Below are 15,579 nucleotides of genomic sequence, written 5' to 3'. Positions count from 1 at the left end.
GACCCGAAGACAATGTTCTTTTTAAAACTATGTTAAAAGTTGTCAACAGAACATTTGTGGTTTTGGAGTGACGTATGCTTTGTTTGAGTCTGCCTGGCAACAGGAAGACTGCCAACCCTATAAAGCCTTTGTCTTGACTATTGTAAGTAGTTCGACGCTGAAATCTGCACAGCGGTCGGACTCACACATGTGTATTCATTAAAATGCCGTCTAATTGCACCCGGCTGGATCTGTGGTTATTTTTGGATTCCCTCTCAACATTTGAACCCTAACAAACCGACTGTTGGATTGTGTGTCCACAGGTGTTTGTACTTTGCGTCGTAATAAAATGACGGTAAAAGGCTCCGCCCACTTCCTATCCATGTCTCACCATGCAACGACTTTGTGAAGGGACTGGAGAAGTGTAGTGGAAGAGTCCTCCGTCAGGAATAAGATATGTGTGTCGACTTTTTATTCTCCCTCAAAATTATTATGCCATAACGCTGCACAGAGCAGCTCTGCTAACAGGTTATGGGCCCAGAGCAGCAGTAAAGAGATCCTGTAACTGCCAAAGGAAGGGCAGCGTTTCCTGAAACCGCAAGTTACCGGCAGGTGTTAAAAGTTTGGCACGATTGAGTGAGTAAGCGTTTTGTGCATCATGAGCAGACGCACGGCAGAGTCGGGCAGTCGATATTCCCGTTTGCAGTTTGATGGAGATGAAAGGAAATATGAGATATGGGAAACGAAGTTCCTTGGTCATCTCAGACTACAAGGTTTGAAAGATGTCATCTTAAAGGCTGAGGGTGATGAAGAAGCCGATGGTGAAGATGATGACAAAAATGCAGAAGCATATGCAGAGTTGATACAATTTCTGGATGACAAAAGTTTATCGTTAGTTATGAGAGATGCAGTTGATGACGGACGGAAAGCCCTAAAAATTTTGAGGTCATTATGCAGGAGTGGGCAAGCCAAGGATCATAAGTCTGTACACCGAACTTACTTCTCTCACAAATGAAAAGAATGAAAGTGTGACGGACTATATTATCCGAGCAGAAGCAATTATCACAGCGTTAAAAAATGCGGGTGAGTCATTAACTGATGGACTTCTGATCGCAATGATAATGAAAGGTCTACCAGAGACGTTTAAACCCCTGATTGTGCACGTTACACAGAGCGAAGCAAAAATCACATTTTCAGAGTTTAAAGTAAAACTCAGAAGTTATGAAGAAACCGAGAGAATGCGTGCGGCTGTAACTGATGACAACGTAATGAGGACAAAAGTGCAATCAGACCAGGATTCTACTTCATGGCGAGCAGATGACCGAAGATCAAAGGATAATGAGATTGTGTGTTTTAAATGTGGACTAAAGGGACACACTGCAAGAACGTGCCGATCCAGAGTATGGTGCAGTTTTTGCCGGAGTAGTACACACAAAGATGCGACCTGTAGAAGGAAGCTAAGACGGGATGAAGCGAGAGGGGTCGTGGAGAAGGACTACGCGTTCAAGACGGGCTCCAAACCCCAGAGGGTCTCGGACGGCGGTCAAGAGATGCTGAATAACCAGCTACTGGTGGATACGGGAGCGACGTCACATATCTTCACGAAGATCGAGAGTTTTAAGACTTTTGATGACACTTTTCGACCCGAGGCTCATTGTGTAGAGTTGGCTGACGGAAGGCGGAGCAGAGGAGCTGCAAAGCGGCGAGGAGATGCTGAGATAAGTATGATTGACAGTAAAGGACGCAGCCACAAGGTAACATTGAAACAAGCACTCTACATTCCATCGTTCCCACAGGACATTTTGTCAGTAAAAGCAGCTACTAGTAACGGAGCCACTGTGGTTTTCAAACACGGGGACAGTTTTCTTAAACATGTTGATGGAACAAAATTCCCTATATATGAACACGAGAGACTGTTCTTTATAAACACTGTGCAAGAGTTTGAAGAGAAATGTAATGGATGTTTTGATATGCAAACGTGGCATGAAATTCTAGGACACTGTAATTATGAGGATGTTCAAAATCTGCAAAATGTCGTTGATGGAATGGAAATTAAGGGTAAAATCAACAAAAATATGCAATGTGAAGCCTGTATACAAGGGAAGTTTACTCAAACTAGGAACCGAGAACCAGATGAAAAGGCCAGGGCAGCATTAGAGTTGGTACATACGGATTTAGCTGGTCCGATTACGCCAAACTCTAAAGAAGGGTTTAAGTTTGTTTTGTCGTTTGTTGATGATTATTCAGGTGCAACATTTGTATATAATCTGAAACACAAAAGTGATACAACTCAAGCAACTGAAAGATTTATTGCAGACGTGGCGTCATATGGGAAAATCAAGTGCATTCGTTCTGATAATGGAACTGAATTTACAAGCAGACAGTTCAGAGATTTATTAAGTAGACACGGCATTAGGCAGGAAACTTCGGCGCCATATTCGCCTCATCAAAACGGAACAGCAGAGAGGAACTGGCGTACACTTTTTGACATGGCGAGATGCATGTTAGTTGAGAGCGAATTGCCAAAGTCTTTATGGCCATATGCAGTACAAACCGCGGGAGTGATTCGGAACCGATGTTTTAACAAACGCACAGGTCAGACAGCGTATAAGATGTTAACTGGAAAAAGACCTGATCTTTCTAGAATGAAAAAATTCGGATCATTGTGCTATGCTTATAAACAAAATAGGGGAAAGCTGGATCCAAGATGCGACAAAGGTGTTTTCTTGGGATATGACAAAAATAGTCCAGCATATTTGATCTATTTCCCAAAAACCGGGAAAGTTGAAAAGCACAGATTGATAAAAATACTAAATCCCGCGACAATGGATCAACAAACACAGAGTGATCAGATGTATGAAGATGAGGTTTATGAATCCAGAAAAGATGGTGAACCCAAACAGGCGAAGGATGAGGATATTCCAGATGGTAGTGAAAGCAGTCAAACTGAGTCCGAGGTTAAAACTGAGGATAAGGTAGATGCTGGAGCTACACGTTATCCATCCAGAATCAGAAAGAGACCTGATTATTTGAGTGATTATATCACGGATGTGAAAGAGTGTGAAAATGAACAGATGCAAATCAGTGTTGATTATTGCTACAGATTGTTGTGTGAAATACCCACATCATTTAGCGAAGCTATTGTGTCAAGTGAGTCAAAAGAATGGGAAAAAGCGATGAATGAAGAAATTCAATCCCTTAAGGAGAATGACACATTTACTTTAACCACTTTACCAGAGGGTAAGAAAGCAGTGGGGGGTAAATGGGTTTATGCCGTTAAAAAGAACTCAGACGGATCAGACAGATATAAAGCTCGATTTGTGGCTAAAGGTTTTAGTCAAACAAAAGGAGTTGATTATGAGGAGACTTTTTCACTGACTGCTAACTTATCAAGTGTGAGAGTTTTGATGCAGAAAGTGGTTCAGGATGATATGTTGGTTCACCAGATGGATGTAAAAACCGCCTATCTACATGCACCAATAAATGAAGAAATATATATACAACAACCAGAAGGTTTTGAGACAGAGTCAAGTGAGACTAATAAACTGGTGTATAGACTAAAGAAATCACTTTATGGGCTGAAGCAATCGGGTCGTAACTGGAACCAAACCTTACATGACTATTTAAGCAGTTGTGGATTTAGACAAAATATTGCTGATCATTGTGTGTATTCAAAAGAAACTGAAAGTGAAAAAGTAATCATCATAGTGTGGGTGGATGATTTACTCATTGCAGCTAACAATGAAAATGTGCTTTCAGGCGTGAAAGAAATGCTCTCTTCTAAATTCCAAATGAAAGATCTGGGGAAACTTAACCATTTTCTAGGAATAGATTTTCTTCAAGAAAAAGAATGTGTCAAAATGTCACAGAAAATATATATTGAGAACATTTTAAAGAGATTTAACATGCAAAACTGTAAGCCAAGGTTAACACCCTGTGAACAGAAATGGACTCATTCTGATAAATTCGAGACATTACCAGATGTGAGGAGATATTGTGAAGCGGTAGGATGTCTTATTTATCTGAGCTATTGTACGCGACCTGGTTTAAGCTATGTTGACAGCAAACTGTCACAACATTTCAATGCGCCAACTGTTGATGATTGGACAGCAGTGAAACATGTTCTGAGGTATCTAAAAGGTAGTCGAGGAAAAGAACTGTGTTTTAGGAAATGTTCAGGTGGAAAACTAGGTCTACGAGCATATAGTGATGCAGATTGGGCATCCGATGTTTCTGATAGACGCAGTATGACGGGTTATTGTGTAAGCCTAAATGAAAATGGTCCTTTGATATCATGGAAAACCAAAAAGCAGACAACTACAGCACTATCAACTTGTGAAGCCGAATACATGGCATTAGCAGCAACAATTCAGGAATGTATGTATTTGACTTATTTGATTCAAGATCTTGATGAGTTTGAGTATGAAATACCTATGATATTGGAGGACAATCAGGGAACAATCGCTTTGTCAAAAAATCCAGTGAACAGACAAAGATGTAAACACATTGATGGGAAATATCATTTTATAAGGTCAGCTGTACATGAAAGGAAAGTGCTCATTGATTACTGTCCAACTGAGTCAATGGTAGCAGATATGATGACGAAACCAGTTTCAAAGTCTAAGTTAGACAAATTCTCTGTATTTGTGTTTGGAATGTAAGATGTTTTTTTCCGGAGGACTGTTTTTCCCCCAACCTGTGTACAAGTGGGGGTGTTGGATTGTGTGTCCACAGGTGTTTGTACTTTGCGTCGTAATAAAATGACGGTAAAAGGCTCCGCCCACTTCCTATCCATGTCTCACCATGCAACGACTTTGTGAAGGGACTGGAGAAGTGTAGTGGAAGAGTCCTCCGTCAGGAATAAGATATGTGTGTCGACTTTTTATTCTCCCTCAAAATTATTATGCCATAACGCTGCACAGAGCAGCTCTGCTAACACCGACCCTTGAGGCACACCACATGTCATTTTATGGATCTTAGAGGAACATGTATTAGGGCTGAACGATTATGGAAAATAATCTAATTGCGATTTTTTTGCCCCAATATTGCGATTGCGATGCGATATGCGATTATTTTTTAAGGTCTTTGTCTTCTGTATTATTAAACAAAGACAAGCAATACATCATATAGTATGGCCAATACTATATTACATTAATTTTAAACTGTTCTTTCCTGGAAGACAGACCTCTGTTATGATGACATGAGGTGAACAGCCTCTGTGGTGTGGTCGTGTCCAAATTCATGGGCTGCATCCTCCTGAGGACCCGGCCTTCGCGGTCTACGTGGGTCGGGTCCTAATCAGTTTTCTGTTTGACGTTTAGTCAGCTGTATAAAAACCAAGGAGGAACCCACTCTGGGGATTAATAAAGTTTTATTTTATCTAATCTAATCTAATAACTTTAATCTCAGCCAAACCGATTTACTCACGAACAAACAAAACACTGAAAAAGCCAAACAATAACATTTTTAGGTTGTCTCAGGTACTTATATACTACTTTTAACCTGAGTAGTGAAAGTCCGCGGTGATCTGAAAATGATGTGCCGGGAGTTGTGCCGTTCTCAGCGGCTTCAGTGACCCTCGAGCTCCCGGCTCGCTATCAAGCTGGTGGGTAGCAGGCGTCTCCGAAAACGTCGAAGCAGTTTTGCAAATATGCGATATCTTGATAAACCGAGCAGATATTTGAAGTTTACACACCCATATTCTCGCCTGAAAATATGTTAAAAGTTTATTTTGTGACCCAGAAAAATTAATATGAGTAATTTTAAAACGTAGTACCGGCCGCCATTACCAGAAACTAGAGTTTGGCTGGGCCGCGCTATGAATTCTGGGATATGGTGGGCAAAGAAGGATACATCAGACCCATCCTCAAATTCGGAGAAAATGAGAACCCATTTGTCGGCTGCATTCGGAGCAGCCTATGAATTTGGACAGCCTTCGGCGCGTCGCTGTGACGTAATCGGTCTACAAATGCGGCCTCAGGAGGATGCAGCCCATGAATTTGGACATGTTTTACTCGCGCATGTCACGTAAACAGAGTATAATCGCAGCCTTTGCGGTTAGAAAATTGCACTTGATCATATCGCGATATTATCGCAAATGCAATATTTCGTTCAGCCCTAGCATGTATCCATACTCACCATAAAAGTTCTGTCTGAGAGATAGGAAGTGAACCAGTTGCGTACAGCACCAGAGAGGCCCACCATGTGTTTCAGTCTGTTTAAAAGTATAGCGTGGTCTACTGTATCAAAGGCTGCGCTTAGATCCAGTAGCACCAGGACTGAGAGCTTTTGGGAGTCCCAGTTACATCTAATATCATTTAATCCTTGAGGAGAGCGGTCTCTGTGCTGTGGTTCACCCTGAATCCAGACTGAAATATCTCCAGGATCTGTCTGTCATTCAAAAAATCATTAATCTGAGTAAAATCAAGTTTTTCTAAAATTTTACTTAAAAATGGTAAGTTGGATACAGGTCTGTAGTTATGAAAATCATTACAATCCAAATTGCTCTTCTTCAGAAGGGGCCTCACCACCGCCGTTTTAAAGGCAGCAGGGAAGACACCCAACTGAAGAGAGCAATTCATCATGTATAAAAGCTCAGCTTCAAAAAATCCATAAAGTGTGTGTGTGTGTGTATGTGTGTGTGCACCTAGCCACACGAAAAGTCCGGTCACTTTCCTTCTAAGCTTCTTAGACTCAGAACAAAAGCTGTCCAGCTTTGTGTTTATCAAAACTGTTTTTACAAATCATGCTGGAATACGTCAGCTTACAGCTGCAGTCAAAGCAAGATGGAAATAACTGAACAAGCAAGCGAGCGTTCATCTTCTCCCAGCATGCTGAGCTAATGATTAGTTGGTGTTTTTCTGCAAACAGTTTCTCACTATGTCAACGTGTTCACAATAAACTGTGAACACACTTCGCCGATTTCACGGATTTTTGATGGTAGCGACCTTTTGGAGACTTTTACTTCCAGGTGAAGAATAGGACGTCTTTATTTGCGCTGGAAGAAAATAAAAAAATGATGCATCTGGAGATCATCCTATGAAGTCCTATTCTAAAGGCTGATTGTCCTCCCCCACACTTGTACCTGTGGCTTCATGTCCTGGGGGTTGGCTCTTCTCCTGCCCTGCACCCTTTGTTCATATTCAAAGACTATTATTCTGTATGTATTCTTTCCCTCTAGCAACCGCCGTATTATATTGTTGCAGACAATCACAAACTCTACAGTCTGTCTAACTCCAGTGTATACCAAGCAATCTATTATTCTCAACAGAGCTAAACTCAACATAAACTGAACCCACATTAAAGTTAGCTCGGTGCTTACCTTTAGATGAGCCCACAAACCGAGAGAAACTCCGCGATGAAGCTGGAAGTCTTTCCAAACAGGAAACAGATCAGGGAGCAGAGACCCACGTGGTTCACGCTGATCTCAGCTACAATCCAGGAGACAAGGGTGCAGATCGATGCAGATATCGATCCAAACGTTGGTAGTGGTATATGTTCCTCTAAGTTCACTACTTTACTCCCGTTTCATGAAAAAGCAGCTCTCTCTGCTCGACTCCTCTCCTGCACACACACTTCCTCCGCCCCCGTTTCCTGGCTCTGTGGCGATTTGCTACTGTGCGGTCACGTGACTCAGCTACGCAACGTAACCACGTGGGGTGTTATTTCGAAATTAGCGCCTATCTCCTTTTCCTTGGTCTCGATGGAAACGTCATCGTGAGAAGGAGATTTGCTAAGGACTCAGAGAGAGAGAGGAGCGGTGCTGAGTGTCTTGTTTCTCTATGTTGTTGTGGGTTCTCAAGAATGACACCATTACTTGAAGAGAAGGTATTTTATCGAACTGTGGTTCACATGTAAACAAAGCTTCGCCATCACCGTCTGCTCAGAGGTAACTTCCTCTAGCTATCTAGCTCCCCCTACAGTCTAGGAGTATTAACAACCAATGTTCCCTGTAATTTTTCACGTGTCTGAGCGAACACACAAAATCCCTGAGCGATCCCTTGGACCACTGTGAGCGACATCAGACGTGTGCACTGTGGTCACGCCAGCATCTAATCCATCTAAGTTACATGGTTTATTAAAATAATCAAATTACAGCATTTACATTTATGTTAGACTACTTTTAATCCAGAATCTGTGGCAAGATCTGAAAACTGCTGTTCACAAACGCTGTCCATCTAATCTGACTGAGCTGGAGCTGTTTTGCAAAGAAGAATGGGCAAGGATTTCAGTCTCTAGATGTGCAACGCTGGTAGAGACATACCCTAAAAGACTGGCAGCTGTAATTGCAGCAAAAGGTGGTTCTACAAAGTATTGACTCAGGGGGCTGAATAATTACGCACACCCCACTTTGCAGTTATTTATTTGTGAAAAATGTTTGGAATCATGTATGATTTTCGTTCCACTTCTCACGTGTGCACCACTTTGTATTGGTCTTTCACGTGGAATTCCAATAAAATTGATGTTTGTGGCTGTAATGTGGCAAAATGTGGAAAAGTTCAAGGGGGCCAAATACTTTTGCAAGCCACTGTATGCTTCTGTACCGGGATGGTCACTTTCACTCAGACAACCAGCATCCATCTTTTAAGAACCGGGTGGATCTGCAAGACAGACAGATGAAGGATGGAGCTGTGTCTTTGATTCTGAGGGATGTGACAAGTTATGATATGTAGCCTAGCCCCACCCTATCATGTGATTTCCTGAGGTCAGATGGCCCAGGATGTGAGTGGGCATTAAGGCGTCTGGGAAGGGAATGAATCAGAACTGAATCAAAGATGGCAGACAGTTGGTGTCGTGAACCACCATCTCTGTTCAAAGATGGTCGTTCACAGTGGACATAAATGGCTTCTTTCACACCTTTTAAACCATCTGTCTTCTCTGTCCAAAATGTTTGCATCCTCGACAGAGTGACCCTTGTCCTTTAGATGCAGATGGACGCCAAGTCTTGTCCTGTATAGGTGGCTCTTGAAGAAGGTGTCTCACTTAAAAAGCTTCTTGGATGAGAGGTGAAATGCCTTCAAGCAACTTAAAGAAGTCCAGACGCTTTTCTTTGCAAGTTTTTTAGACTACGATGACCTGGATGACTGAGAACCTTCACAGACATGTTAACTTAGCAAGTTTATAACGAGCTTCATGTGAATGCTTTTCCTGATTACAAATGTTTGGGTCAGTGAATCCAGATTACAAAAAGGTATCCAGGGTTGATCTTACTTCATAGGTCAGGGGGTCTGAATCCTGTTTCCTAAATTTTCCTAATTACCTACTGCTGTTAAATTTTCTGATGCTTTTAATTAATTTTTATCCCTTTTCAAATGATGCTGAAGACAATAAATCTTTCTAGTAATTATTGTGATTCCATTTGAACCCTTTAAATGGGGTGGAAGGGGGCATCTTGTATCACCGGCTGTGACGCCAGGTATGCTATGTTCTTGAGTGTTACTGTGGGTATAAACCCTCCATGACATCAAGTCTTTTATGCAAATATTGACATGTGTGGTATCCACAGAAACCTGCTACACAACAAAAACAACAAAACAATTAGAAGCGCAGTGACGTCATTTTTCCAAATGTCCCTAAACGCAAGCCCACGTTTACTCGACAGCATTCATTTTGGAAAGAGGAGAATTTATTTATTTTCACAGATTTTTTTAAGCTGTGATTGCAAAAACAAAAACATTCTTCTTGTGTGAAACTTGGTCAGTAATGGGTTAAACTGTTGTTAGTGATAAAGCAGCCCTTCTGCTGTTACTCCCAGTTCTACCAGTAGAGGGAGGAAAATTTTTTAATGTGATTCATGGCCATTTCAAACTTCAGTGAGACTTTTAATGTGAGTAGCTCTGAGCTGGCTTAGAAGATGTGATCCAGAAGTTAGTCCAGTCTGAGTCACATGTTCATGACTTTGTAGTTTATCAGATAATAAAAACCTTCAGCTTTGTGTTTTGAGATTTAGCATATTGGCATTTATGAAAGTAATATTTTGTTATGATTAGATTGTTTACTAAAAACTCATTATTTTTGTCCTTAAGGATTACTCCAATTTAAATATTCTCAAAAGACCAAAAATCAATATTTCTGAACCAGGACGATGTTAAGTAATGCAGAGATTTCCATAAATTCTGGACTGTCACACACCCATAAACCACGTACTCTGTTGTTTCCAAAGCTGTTTTACAAATATAACAGTTGTCTGCCAATAATTTAAATCTTTCTCTAATAAATTCATTAGATTGGTAAATATTTTTTGTAGTTTTAAAAAGAACTTCTTTAAAATTGGGGGATTGGAAATTTTAAATATTTGGTTCTGATCAATGAAATCTCAGATTTGTTATAATCTTTAAGGATGAGTGAGTGTTTTGTCCTACCTGGATATAACGTGTTAACCAAATACCTCAAAAACTGATTATTACATTTTTCATTAACCATGTCAAGACCATCTAATTTAATTTTATGTAAATTTGGAGTTCGTATTTGAAATATTGTTATCATGTGGGTAAGAACTATAGGGATGTTCTATGAAACTTTTTGATGGAGCTCAAATGTGCAACTCGTGCCATATTTCTCATTAAACCTGTTTTATTCAAGTATATCTCCATTTTCATCCATTATATGCGTAAGATTCATTCCACAATGGAACGGTGTGGGGGCTAAAATTATCTTTAAACATTATTTTCCAATTTACCAAAACTTGTAGATGAAATTTGGAGAGTTTTATGGGCCTGGTAATGAACTAATCATTTGATTCAGTTGTGTTGACCCAGGGTGAGATCTAAAACCTGCAGGACACCGACCCTCAAGGCCTGGAGTTCGACACCCCTGATCCACTTTATCTTCTCCTTCACACAAGGAGGCACAAACACATCAGAGAAGAAAAAAATCCTCCGACTCCTCGTGTTTCAGTGTGAACCAGGAATCAAAGATGGATGACCTCACTCCACTTCCTCTTAGTCTTTAAAGTTGGAGCCAACGCTTCCTGTTTACACACAGCAGCCATGTTGGATTTTAGGAAGGTGTCTTTGGGTGGAGCGGCTGTGTTAAATTTGTGCTCCAGTTTGAATGATCTCTGCTGACGGTTGTACTGCAGCTGAAGGCTCACTACATTCAATCCAAGCAGCAGCTGCAGATGTTCACATGTTACAGTGGTGTACATCAAACAGTCTGCAGTCAGCTGTTCTACACTGTGCTCTTTGAATGTTCACATGTTGCTGTCATCCGGGGAAGGATTTTTATTATATCTGTATGTATCTACAAAGCCAGGATCAGACTCTGCTACAGACACAGTCCTTCCTGTTGGACTTCTTTGAAGTGCACTGCCTAGCTCACAGTAAACTTAAGTTTTTTATATGTTTTTTATATGTATGTGTGTGTGTTTGTATGTGTGTGTGTTTGTGTGTGTGTGTGTGTGTGTGTGTGTATAAAAAAGAAAATAAATGTAATCCACCTGCTTTAAAGAGAAAAATAGAAAAGGCAGAAATGTTCAGCTCTTTTACTAAAAATGTTTTTGCAGCATTAAGTAACTTCATCCTTACTCTGACACTTACTGACACTGTGTTGCAATAAATGAATAAAAATGAATGAATAATAAAAAACAAAAACAAAAACCAGAAATATTAATTACAGGTGGCATATCTGTTAACAAGTCACACAACAACAGAAATTGTTTCCTCCTCATCACTGGCCTTTTGTGTTGTCCTTCAAACATGAGTAATATGATGCATGCATATGCATTTACACACACACACACACACACACTCACACACACACACGTGTTCACACAGGTGTACAAACAGGTTCTCACAGACACACATTAAATTGGTCTGCTGCTGACTCTGACAGTATCGTTGTTAGGGTTCGTTGACACAGTGTTTGGGTTTATGGACTTTTGGACTTGGTTTATGATGATATCTTGATTCAGTCTTAGTTTGGTATAGTTTGGTTTTCTTGTGCTTCATTGTTTGAGTTTCTAGTTCTTGGGTACTTGTTCATTTGATATGTTTTCTTTCCTGTTCTTGTCTGTGTGTCTTCTCCAGCATGCCCTCTGTTATGTGTGTCTTCCTATCCACAGGTTTCTGTAAAAGCGTACGTAGGCTGCCATGACAGACCACTGCTTCCGTTGTCCGGTTTTATACTTCCGGTTACTCAAAGCCGGAGCCAGCGTTCAGTCGTTGCTAGCAACAAAATCAGTTACTTTGTGCGGTAATAAGTGGCTTTACCTGTTCGAGGATGAGCTCGGGTTCAACGTGTGCTGTTGTCGGCTGCCACAATAATTCAAGAAAACTGAAAAACGCATTAGAAACATTTTGCCTTGAGCATCAACAACTTAGAAAGGCCTGTCCGTGCCCACCGCCCTACGCACTGCACTCTATGCCGCGGAAGGAGGATCGGAAACTAGCGTGGCTGGCAGCTTTAAGACTCAAACACCCTCCAAAGAGAGTTTATGTTTGCTCCTTTCATTTTATCGACAAAAAGCCCACAGAGCTACACCCCGACCCGGAGCTTTATCTGGGCTATGACCGACCCCCACCAAAGAAAAGAAGAAAGCTCACTCGGACCACTTTGAGTGTGACAGCTTCCAGTGATACGAACAACACAGAATCTGTACCAGGTAAGTGAAAGTGTAAATGTGGTTTGCCACCGTTTCGCATTTTAATCACGCAATTCTTTACTTTTACTAAATAATAGCCTATGGTGAATGGCGTTAGTATCAGCACTAGCTGGTTATTAGCAGCAAAGTCTCAATTTTAACGAAAGTTTACACCCGTGGTTAGTAATTAACACCAGCCGCATGGCTTCATTTAATTGTCCCAGAGAGATTAGCCCCAAGGGCTGTAAAAGTCTTAGGTTTGTGTTTTCTCAGGTTTGTGTTTATAAAGAACTTGTTTTTTCAAGTAAAAACTCAAGAAACTCATGTCAAAAACTGAAAACTCAAGTAAAAACGTTAAAGGCAACCTTTGCAAAAATACCAACATTTGTGACTTTTTTAGAATGAAAAATAAAATCTAATCACAGTAATTGAATAAAATTGTGACTAATTTTTAGGGGACTTAGGAACATTTTATGTTGACATTTATGATTTTGCATTTGTGTGAAAGAATGTAGAATGAGAAATGTCACTCAAAAATATAATAAGCTAAGTGACACTTTACAGTTTCTCTTATGCTAACAGTTTGAGTGTACATCTGATCATATTTTTGTCTTATTCAGACTCCACATATTTCATTCTTCAAAATGATGCAGACGCTTTGCTGTACACTGGGATAGCCTTAGAAACATTTAACACACTTGTGTCGACACTGGAAGGATATGACAACAATGAATTTACAGTGCCTGTCCGAGATCAAGTCCTCATGACACTTATGAAATTAAAGAGTAACCGTGTAATAGGTGACCTAAGCCGCCAGTTTCATATATCACAAAGCATGGCCAGCAAGATCATCTCACACTGGTTAGACAAGCTGGAGGAAGTTCTCCGACCATTAATTCCATGGCTGCCAAAAGAAACTATTCAAGCAACTATGCCTGAAGCCTTCAAGAATAACTTTCCAAATGCTACATGCATTATAGACTGCAGTGAGACCCTTTTACAGAAACCCAGAAATCTGGGCTCAAGAGGAGAATCATACAGCCATTATTATTCACACAACACAGTCAAATATTTGGTTGCTGTTGCACCATGTGGACTAATCATGTTTGTGTCTGCGGCATATGGCGGCCGATGTAGTGACAAATTTATCACAATGGACTCTGGAATATTAACATACCTAAAACCTGGTGATGAAGTCATGGCAGATAGAGGTTTTACAATTAAAGACTTACTCTTTGAGAGAAAAGTTAGATTAGTAATACCCGCTTTCACAAAAAAACGTAGACAGCTAACCGAGGAACAGGTAACATACACACGTCGGATTGCAAATGTAAGAATCCATGTTGAAAGAGCAATCAGACGCTTGAAAGTCTACAAAATACTTTCACAAATTGTTCCTATAAGCATGGCTCCTAAAGTAGACAAGATACTGAGAATATGTGCTGCTCTAGTCAACTTAAGAGAGGATCTCATTCGTGATACACAATAATTGTGTATGTTATGAACAATTGTGGACTCAGGGATATTAAGATGGTTACTCAGGACATCAAGTTGTGTAATGTAATTATTTTGAAGTAAAAATTTGATGTACATATATGTAGAGAGTAAATAATTCCCTTTTTGTATCTTCTGTTCTAGAAGAAAGGTTATGTGTTACAGTACAGATATATATATGTGTGTGTGTGTGTATATGTGTGTATGTGTGTATATATATATATACATATATATACATATGTATATATGTATAATGTATATGTGTATATATGTGTGTGTGTGTGTATGTATGTATGTATGTATGTATGTATGTATGTATATATATATATATATATATATATATATAAATAAAAATTGCAATCAATTGAACAATTACTTTTTTATTGAAACAATGTGATAAGTTCTTCAAATGAAAAAAAATGTTTTTCTCAAATCTACAATAATAGTTGTGCATTCTTGACATTTTTTTGTGTTGGAAGATTACAGAAATACAGAACTATTCACAACATTTATTGTTGTCAGTTTGTCATTCATTTCCCACCATGTTACAACTATGTACATTTTAGTTGTATTGAAATATTTAACAGATTTCATATTGAATGTCTCCTTTCATTCACAAGACAGAGACCAAACTCTGCAGACATGTTGGTGTCTGACTGTCCCATTTATAGTTGTAACATGCATTAAACCTTGCCCATTATCTTCAAGTATCTCTCATTCAACTGAAACCGTCCTGCTGCATACTCCTCGACAAGTCGAGGTAAGAAATATGAGAAGTAAAACCCTCTCAAGCGCTTTACTTGTTCCTTTACAAATGCTTCATCATATTGCACTGTAAATGAAACCTGCTCATTAGGTGTCCAGATCACAAGTGTGGCAGTCTTGAGCCCTGTGCAAAACATTGTAAGTTGCACTTGCATGTAATAGCCTCTGCTGCCAGTTTTCTGCAGCTGCAGTTCTCCATCTACCAGTTTGATATCGCTGCATTTCTGGGTAAGCTGCTCCGTGAGTGAAGGATAAGTCGGCACAGGACATTTTATTTCTAGAAGCACATCTGAGTCAATGACCCCGTCAGGACTCGCAGAGAGCCATGGCTCCTGGATGCTGATAACACTACCCATGTGACGGATGTTCATACCCTGTTCTTTCAGCTGATGACAAGCTCTAACTTCATTTTCTTTACCATAGTTTGTTTCATAATTCCCACGAAAGGAAGGGTACATGTGCTCAGATAAAAATTTGTCATTTTTTGTGGTGGCACGTACTGGAACTTTTTTAGCGGAGCTTGCTGTAAGTCTGATTTTCCTGCAGTTGTGCCACAAATCAGATGCACTTTGCTCTTTTGTTTCTTCTTGTAATTGTTCTGCTTGCTCTTCAGAAACTTGAATGTATGCCTGGTAGAATGCCCTGCATGGATTACAGCTTAGTTCGTAACTGTGTGCTTGGTGTGGCTGAAAAAATTGCTCATCAACTTTACTATTGCGGTGAAGACCTGCAGATGGCGAGGCATTGTAACACTTTCCAAT

General features: G+C 40.1%; 1 protein-coding gene across 1 annotated transcript; it reads left to right on the top strand.

Annotated features, from left to right (window-relative positions):
* Nucleotides 1-12,339: 12,339 nt before the first annotated feature.
* On the top strand, nt 12,340-14,228 carry LOC112845999 (uncharacterized). The gene is made up of 2 exons (XM_025905184.1): nt 12,340-12,580; nt 13,180-14,228. Exons 1-2 carry the CDS (start codon nt 12,340-12,342, stop codon nt 14,046-14,048), a joined length of 1,110 nt encoding a protein of 369 aa, XP_025760969.1. The 3' UTR covers nt 14,049-14,228.
* Nucleotides 14,229-15,579: the final 1,351 nt, after the last annotated feature.

Source organism: Oreochromis niloticus, linkage group LG3 (genome assembly GCF_001858045.2).
Source record: "Oreochromis niloticus isolate F11D_XX linkage group LG3, O_niloticus_UMD_NMBU, whole genome shotgun sequence".
NCBI lineage: Eukaryota > Metazoa > Chordata > Actinopteri > Cichliformes > Cichlidae > Oreochromis > Oreochromis niloticus.
This window is presented reverse-complemented; position numbering and strand designations above follow the sequence as displayed.